General features: G+C 37.5%; 2 protein-coding genes across 4 annotated transcripts in view; both read left to right on the plus strand.

The window, feature by feature from the left end:
• Window positions 1–5,369, plus strand: part of LOC106817621 (contactin-associated protein-like 2) — a 28,607-nt gene extending 23,238 nt beyond the window's left edge. The window contains exons 7-12 of the mRNA XM_014822300.1: window positions 853–981; window positions 1,207–1,332; window positions 1,739–1,831; window positions 2,148–2,262; window positions 2,713–2,829; window positions 5,294–5,369. Coding sequence (XP_014677786.1) covers window positions 853–981; window positions 1,207–1,332; window positions 1,739–1,831; window positions 2,148–2,262; window positions 2,713–2,829; window positions 5,294–5,369 — 656 coding nt within the window. The remainder of the gene's footprint in view (window positions 1–852; window positions 982–1,206; window positions 1,333–1,738; window positions 1,832–2,147; window positions 2,263–2,712; window positions 2,830–5,293) is intronic.
• Window positions 5,370–5,981: 612 nt separating this feature from the next.
• Window positions 5,982–9,351, plus strand: part of LOC106817622 (neurexin-4-like) — a 10,809-nt gene continuing 7,439 nt past the window's right edge. The window contains exons 1-4 of one of the 3 annotated variants that reach the window (XM_014822302.1): window positions 5,982–6,066; window positions 6,602–6,618; window positions 7,241–7,372; window positions 7,959–8,063. In XM_014822302.1, the coding sequence (XP_014677788.1) occupies window positions 7,276–7,372; window positions 7,959–8,063 (202 nt within the window). In that variant the 5' untranslated portion in view covers window positions 5,982–6,066; window positions 6,602–6,618; window positions 7,241–7,275. The other 2 variants (XM_014822303.1, XM_014822301.1) reach the window with 2 other exon arrangements.

The raw sequence follows: 9,351 nt of genomic DNA on the forward strand, positions 1-9,351 counted from the left end.
AAGTAAAGTTTTAGTTAGAGACGGATGTCCAACGCTCATTTAGATGTAATTTTTATCGAGTTGCACGTAATATATCATCGGTAAAATTAGGCAAGCAAATGTTGAAATTCACATGTTTTGGAGAGTCATACTCCTCTATATTATCTTACTCCTGATATTAATAATAGGACATTTTTTGGTCCACAATCTGTTTGTGGTGGCTAATAATTTTTTATGTTCCACAATCTATTTGAGGTGGCTAAGAAAATTTTACACCCACAATCTGTCTGTGGTGGCCAAGAAATCTTTGTGAGCACAAACCGTTTGTGGTGGCTAAGGGATATTCAGGCCCATAATCTGTATGTGGTGACTGAGAAATTTGTGGGCGAACAATCTATTTCTGTCAAAAATACCAGATTTTCACCGCTCATTATCTCAGCGTAAGGGCATCGTAGGGACAAGCGGTTTGTTTTATATTAGCAAGGTAGGACAGCTGATCAATAATACCGCAAAGAATCGTCAAAATGAAACGGGCAAAGTTTCTTAATTCGACTAATACTGCAACATGGTTTCAGCATTTCACCCTTGTACGCTCTCCTTCTTTATACGCTTTTGTTATTATGTATAGCTCAGTGGGTGAGTCATGATTTAAATAGATACTGGTCACGAGGCTTAATTAGAACAAGTGTCGATTGGGAGAGGCAAGAGCGACAATGCATTTCCATGGACATAGCAAGACTGTATGGACTCACAGGAATCACTGCCGTGGGCTTGGGCCCAGCAGGAAATTTGTAAAAAAAAAATTGGGGTGCAATTAGTGGCCATGTAATTGTTACAATTCCATTAAATAAATATGTAACCGGCTCGCTGTAGGTATTGAACAGACTCCATATCAAGAACCAAGCAGCTGCACGGAGACGCCATCCTTGTCAAATAGAGAAAGCGGCGATTCAACCAGTTCCCCCATAGTGATATCTGAAAAGCAAAAGAACCAGTTGAATGGTAATAAAAGCTAATGCTTCTTTAATTGTTACATGTACATGGTAGCTAGACCTATAAATGTGCATTCTTTATCATAGCTATACCAGTCAGAATCTATATGATAGTTTAGTATGGCTTTTGACAATAGTTTTGTATGACTCTTAGTTTTTTATAGCTTTGTTAGAACACAAACGTAGGCTACTTTATGTTAGTTTACATTATTGTATCTATGTGTATATTCTGCAGTGTATCGCTCCTGTGCTCTACTGTTCCAAAGTGAAGATTTGGCAGATGGAGAATACGAAATTGACCCTGATGGAACGGGACCTATACGACCATTTGTTGTGCGGTGTGTCAGGCAAAATGGAACTGGTAGGAATTTCTTATTCATTACAATTATAAGTATTATAAATATCAATATATATAAAAATTATAAATACCTACGCTATATCAACCCTAGCTGCCTGACTTATAAATAGTAGGCCTAGTTAATTTAGAGTGCCTATCTTATAAACTAATTTTTTTAAAGATATGTAGTTTTTTGGCATATATATGTAATTTTAATCAAAATTTAACTCAGTGGTTTTAATGTGATAACGTGCCAGGAGTACTTGAAAGGGTTTTCTATGTGTAAACTGTCAGATTTTTCTTTTCCTTGCAAAAAATTGTTCTTGCAAAGCTCATGGTATTACTAATATTGTCACATTAATTAGTAAATCTGATTATACGTGTTGGAATAATTGTGTAGTGCAGTGTAGATGTGCTTTCTTTTGTGTAGTTGTTGCCGTGGTTCATCACAATGCTGACCAATGTCAAGTGGTAACTGGTTATGAAGAGCCAGGTAGCTATGACCTGCCAATAAGCTACAATGGTAAGTGTGTGTGCATGACTGTGGACGTGAACAAATTGTATTTATAAATATTTACCTGTTTGAGGTTGTATATATTTCAGTATCTATATTCTTGATATGTACAAAATATTTTAATTTATGTAAGTAAGCTTGACTTTTGAGTACTCTTTTCTGACTACTTTTTTTTACTTTATTACTGTTTACTCATCTGCTTTTAAACTTTACCTTAGTCATGTGCTGACTAGCTATTTTCTTTCAAGTTAGTATTTTTAACAGGGATGGCAATATTTATGGTGCATGTGTCTTTACTATATATATTTCATGTGTAAATGCTTAGGAGTCACCACACAGCAACTGACCAGTCTCACAGAGTATTCAAGAACCTGCATACAATATTTGCGGTATGAATGCTTTGGCAGCATTTTCCGCAGCACGATATATCCAGGATTGAGGTAGGAGCTCTAGAAATAGAAAGGTGTACAGAAATATTTAGCATATATATGTGTGTGTGTGTGCGTGGGCATGTTTTGTGTGTGCGTGCGTGCGTGCGTGTGTGCGTGCGTGCGTGCCTGTGTCTTTGTCTGTGTTTGTGTGTGTAACTGTCTTACTTTTCCTACCAATTGCAGGAACAATTTTTTTAGGCAGTTGTAAATCATTTCAAGTATCCTATTTAATCCAATTACGATTGCTTTGTAAATATTAACATGTATTTTTAAATGGTTACAAGTGTTAAAATACATTATATAGACATTACTATTAATTAATAACTACTCCAAAATATCAAGGTATGTATATGTCACATGTATTGTAATACATGATTTGTACGGGAATATTATTATTAGGTTGTATTATTTATGTTGATTGCATGAGATCATTCCTTGAACCTATTTCTGCATTTGAAGGTATGCATGGTGGGAGGCCAGAGAAGGCACAAACCAGTCAAGCTGGGGAGGTGTGCCCTCAAATGTTGATGGGTGTGAATGCAGCCTGACTGATACTTGCAAGGACCGAAACAACGTGTTCAGTGCGGTTTTAATGTGATAACTGCCAGAGTACTTGAAAGGGTTTTCTATGTGTAAACTGTCAGATTTTTCTTCCTTAGCAAAAATTGTTTCTTGCAAAGCTCTCATTCGGTATTACTAATATTGGTCACATTAGATTAGTAAATCTGATTCGATACGTGTTGGATAATGGTTAGTGCAGTGTAGATGTGCTTTCTTTTGTAGTAGTTGGTGCCGTGGTTCATGCACAATCCTGACCAATGTCAAGTCGGTAACTGGTTGATGAAGAGCCAGCGTAGTGATGACTGCCAATAAGCTACAATGGTAAGTGTGTTGCCATGACTGTGGACGTGAACAAATTGGTATTTATAAATATTTACTGTTTGAAGGTTGTATATATCTTCAGTATCTATATCTTGATATGTACAAAATATTTTTAATTTATGTAAGTAAGCTTGGACTTTTGAGTACTCTTTCTGACTACTTTTTTTACTTTATTATGTTTACTATCTGCCTTTTTAAACTTTAACCTTAGTCATGTGACTGACTAGCTATTTCTTTCAAGTAGTATTTTTAACAGGGATGGCAATTATTTATGGTGATGTGTCTTTACTATATATATTCATGTGAATGCTTAGGAGGTCACGCACACAGCACGACCAGCTCAACAGAGATTCAAGAACCTGCCATACAATATTTGCGTTATGAATGCTTGCAGCATTTTCAGTAGCACGAATATCCAGGATTGACGGTAGGGGCTTAAGATAGAAAAGTGACAGAGATATTAGCATATATATGCTGGGTGTGCTCGTGGGCCATGTTTTGTGTGTGCGTGCGGTCGGCGGTGCGGTGTAGGGCGTCCCGGAGCCGGGGCGAGGACCTCGAGATGCGGTGCCGTGCTGTGTCGTTGTCTGCTTGTTTGTGTGTGTGTTAACTGTCTTACATTTCCTACCAATGCAGGCAGAACAATTTTTTTAGCGCAGTGTAAAAAAACATTTCCAATATCCTATTTAATCCAATTACGATTGCTTTGTAAATAGTTAACATGTATTTTTATAATGCGTTAAAGGTTAAAATACCATTTACATAGAGCATTACTATAAAGCGCATACATAGGCCATTGATATACAACGTTGACGAATGCTACATAACTGGCACCTTCGTTAGTTAATTCAAGTACATTAGCCTTATAGTTAAACGCGTGATTACGGTTGCTCCAATATTCACGCTAATTACTAAGAAATGTCTAATTGAAATACCGCGTAAATGCTGGTAACTGGCACGCCACGCTAAATTGGTTGCCAGGCCAAAATAGCTCTTCAATTCGTGTATAGGCCAACGCTCACATGTTGTACGCGTGGACGGCCGGTGTTAGCGAGAGATGTTGTCCCCGGGATGCTTATATATACAACTATGAGCTAGTAGAATGTATCTGCGGAGCAGTGTATTCTCGTATTGAGCACAAGTAAATAACCGATGGTGCTCTAATGAACGGCCGTACCCACATGCTTCATATTTCAGACACAGCGTGTATTCGCGTTGACCAATATACGTAGATCGCCGTAGGCCGTCTGCTTTCCATGTTTAGTCGGTGCGCCGTGGTTAGTCCGCGATCCTCCCATAGCGTGGCGCCCCAACACAGCCTACTTCATTATCAGCGAGCGTCTGTACGTGCATTCGTACGGTGGATCTCCACATTCATTACAAAGAGCTACTGTTACGTATACAGTGACGGTACTGTACTATCGCTAGCATTCGCGTACGGCGAGCAAATGCATCGCGTGCCGCGTGCGTTTTTGCCGTCGCTTTCATGCGTGCGAAACATGTTCCCGGTGGACTATAAATCTGTATTACACACCGTTTTCGAAGTTATGCGGTTCGAAACTGTAAACAAGTCAGTCAACTGATTTCATGGACTGGCGGATTTCAATTAGACATTTCTTAGTAACCAGCAGTGATATTGACGAACTAATACGCGTTTGGCTATAAGGTAATGTACTTATTAACTACACAAGGTGCCAGTTACTCTAGCATTCGTTAAAATTGCATAATAGATGGGCCTATATTATGCCTTTAATTAATAACTACTCCAAGATATCAAGGTATGTATATGTCACATGTATTGTAATACATGATTTGCTACGGGATATTATTATTATGGTTGTATTTTTATGTTGTGATTGCGCATGAGATCATTCCTTGAACCTATTTCTGCATTTGAAGTATGCATGGTGGAGGCCAGAGAAGGCACAAAACAGTCAAGCTGGGGAGGTGTGCCCTCAAATGTTGATGTGTGAATGCAGCCTGACTGATACTTGCAAGGACCGAAACAACGTGTAAGCTTGTCAAAATCATGCGTATATATATATACTTGTTTAGTAGTACTTGTTCAATGTATGCACGAGCATCTCAGCATCTGGGATGTACGTTTAAACATCAGCATGGAATTGTCCTACAGGACTGAAAAATGCATGTTTTGTAGGTGTAACTGTGACTCGAATCGTAATGAGTGGAACACAGATGGTGGACTTCTGACAGACAAGACGTGCTCCCTGTGATGCGATTGAGGTTCGGCGACACTGGCAAGGGTGCAGAGAAGGAATTCACTACCTTGGTCCTCTTATGTGCCTTGATGGTGAGCATTTCTACTAGATAGCATAGGAATATTACAAGGCAGAAAGAAATACAAATATGTCGTTTATGCTACACTATGTAAGAATATTTTAAACACTATATATACTTATAGGGATAGTCATAACTGTAACTTATAAGATGAGTAATTGTGTGTGGCCTACGAAATTGTATCTTATGTCATGCACATGGTCAAAATCTTCACCATTTGGACCATGTACATGGACATAAGATTTCGTAGGCCACACACGATTACATTATCTTGTACATCATGTACATCTTGTCATCTTGTCATCATGTCATCTTGTACATCTTGTACATCATTATCGTTGTACATCTTGTACATCTTGGTACATCTTGTACGACATGTATCGATGTACATGGTCTAAATGGTGAAGGTTTTGGACCACTCTGCGCATAATATACTGCTGTTCATCTGTGAAAACTTACTTATATATTGCCTTATGAATGCATGAAAATTGTGGTTGCTGGAGAATCAATTCATGGAGCATATGGTTTATAAAAATATTTCCATTACAGATGGTGACAGTGTTGCATTTACGGCTCCACCACTATGCTCGTGAACAAAGTAATCTGGATTTAGCGATAATTCCAAAGCAAAAAGTAAGTGCTTCCAATCGATGACTGTATGATCTAACATTTATTACTTGTTCGTGAGTTTTCGTTCTTATGTTTGGCTATATGATTAATCCTTATGTTGACTTATTTTGTGCACTATTATTATATTTAGTTTTGAACTTCAGACTACAAACTCTCTTGCCTCTGCTGCAGCTAGCTGCTATCTCTTGTGCATAGGAAGTCGGTCTGAACTTCCTTGATCAGAGATGTTCATTTCCACCTCTATAGATATCTAGTCATTATAATATGACTTTGTGTAGAAAGAGAGATGAGACAATGCACCTCAGTTTATTCTGCAAAACACTCATGTCATTACAGGTGCTGCATTTCTTAGGGAAAGTCTAAGAAGTAGTGAGATGAAATTGTTTAAAAGTTGTACATGCACTATTCTTTGTCACAGGATATAAATAAGGGCAGTATAGTGTAGTAAGCTGAGCCATTATTTGTCACACTGCTCGCAGTGCGTGGCTTGCAGCGAGATGTGTATGATTAGTCTAATAATATCCTATTTCTTTTATAGCAACAAGAGAACAGAGGGTAAGATTTGCTGTTATTAACATAATAAAATGTTCAGATTGAAAAATAGATTAGACTGGACTTGTTTTGGGTCTGTTTTTACTGCTTCTGTCAATGTGGTGTGGCACTTTATGTTAGTAGAATTTCGTTGTAAAAATGTTGTGGTGATCTCTGATTTAGTGTATATTCAACAGTTAAAGTAGTTAAAAGTAATTATATTACTTTAGTGGTATTTTAAAATAATTATAGGTATTTGTAAAGTTGTGTAATGAAATGAGTTTAATGTGTGGAAATATACTGTAAAGAGGTGGATCTTTATTATCTAATTCGTTCTGAGAGAAGTAAGGAGGAACTATAATTCCTTCATTCACAGGAAACAGGATTGTTGTTACTGTTATGAATGTAATTATAGCTGACATTTAGAAAAAAAGCAACTTGAATTTTTGGTGGGTGCGTGGTTAGGTTTGTCTAGTTCTTCCTGAGATAGATGAAATAGTGTTAATGTAATTCCTTGTGTGACTGGTTTGTTTATTTGTTTGTAACACTGGTTAATGGTTCGCTATATGCCTAGCACTAAACTTCTTGGTCACTCGATGATTGTCTTAATATCTTGCTATGTTAGATAAAATCATTTTCTTTTCAGTTTACCGTACGTGCGCCGAGTACTATGAGAATGAGATGGTGTTTGCTGATGGGGAATACTTCATAGACCCCGATAGCTCGCACGCACTCCCTCCATTCAAGGCTCACTGTATTTTCTCAAAAACACATGGAGGTAAGATTTCATCTTTTAAATTATATCTGCTTCAAAACTGACAATGTTTCGTTAAAGGAGATATGAAGTAGTAAAATACTACTAGTAGTTAAGTGAAAATCTTACTAACGTATTACTGATCTAAAAGTACAAGACTGACTCATTAACTTGTGGCCTAATTCAATATAATTTCCATCAATAATATCATGCACTGTTGCACCGGGCAGTGCTATTACACTTTCCTCACCTTTACCATGTTTACTGTGTAAAAAATGACCAGGAACATGTCTAACTACTAAGTGACACAGCATGCCAGGTTGCAAGTGCTCATGGAGACAGCCGGCCTTCAAATCTAAAACTAGTGTGGTAGGCACAATATGAATTTATTAATGGTGTAACCTGATGATTTCTCTGTGCATTTCGTTTGCTCATGCCTCTACACCTGCCATCAGTATAATGATGGCCAAACTCTATCTCTCTCTCTCCATCTCTGTTCTTCATGCTGCCTTGACCCGCGCTTAGTAGTAGAGGCTGCCTTGGTGAACAATCTCCCACCTCCAGTTTAAACTGTACAGAGTGATGTTACTGGATGGATGTAACCTTGCAGGAATCACTGTAATAAACCATGATGCTGAGAAGTGTTTGCATGTTGAGGGCTACGAAAACCCAGGGGATGGCCCGGATTCTTATACTAGACCAATCAGTTATGAAGGTATGTATAACATAGGAACAGTGGTGCATGCATTTTACTGTTCTCAGATGTATTTCTGCTCTGGGAAAAAAATCGAGTTTTGAAAAATAAAACTAATAAAGTCAATGTAATGAATAAATGTATTGCTAAAGTGTTCTAGCTGTCTTGTATCCATGCAACATTTCTTAGTTTATTCAATTTCCACTATGCAAGAAAAAAAAACAAGTATTGTGTATGTATAGGTTCACACGGACGTTTTTGGCCCGAGCCTAATTAGGCCTGCGCCAGATTTGGCTCGAGCCGAGCGTTCACACAGACGTTTTTGGCCCGAGCCTAATTAGGCCCGTGCCAGATTTGGTTCCATCGAAAACGTCGGACCAGGCCGAGCCAAATTTTAGCACAGCTTTCGCGAGCTCGTTCGATAGAGCGTAGAATCGTTAGGCGTAGATGCCGCGAATGTCGAACGGTACTTCGACGAAATAAAGTCCAAAACAGTTAAAAATTCGAAAAATTTGATCAGGATGCACGTTTTCAGATGATAATTAAACTCGGAACGTAAGTAAACACTGAATCGTAAACAACGCCATCTCGCGACATACTGCCAAAGTACCTCTGAGATATTTGTGCAATATATTATTTGAATTTGAATTTGAATTTGACAGACAGTATTCACTTGCGTACGTGTGAACGCTCCAACTCAAACCGGCCCGAGCCAAATTTGGCCCGAGCCAAACCATGACCGTGTGAACGCGACTTATATGTTGTTAAGACCTCGGTGGGTTATTGCTAAGAAAATTGCCTTGAAAATTGCTTGGACAATTATTGCATCTAGAATAAATATATATAATAAATAATAATCAAATAATAAAATTCTCTTTTAGTGCAATGCAGCTATTCAACTTTCAATTATGATTTGTTTTTCAATCCCGTTACTTTGCCTTGCTAAAACCAATGCTGATGTCACGTGTTATTAAGGGAATTACTTTTCAAACCTATTATAACAATGATGTTTTGTCAATGGTGATAATTTGTGATATGTAAAAGCATGATAACATAAAATATTTTGTTAATTCAATACTTGTTGTTTCAGTTTATTAGTTGTTCAAAACTATGATTAAAATTCAAATAAATTGCCAAGATATTGCATTGAATATGATATAATATATATATTTGTTAGAGATGAACCAATCATCTGATAAGTAATACACCCTGACATTTAACAAACAAAATGTCTATCATATGGAACATGAATATATATATATATATATATATTATATAGTTTTTGCTTTTACAATATACCATGCATTCG

This window comes from Priapulus caudatus, unplaced genomic scaffold (assembly GCF_000485595.1).
Source record: "Priapulus caudatus unplaced genomic scaffold, Priapulus_caudatus-5.0.1 Scaffold1799, whole genome shotgun sequence".
In the NCBI taxonomy this organism is placed as follows: domain Eukaryota; kingdom Metazoa; phylum Priapulida; class Priapulimorpha; order Priapulimorphida; family Priapulidae; genus Priapulus; species Priapulus caudatus.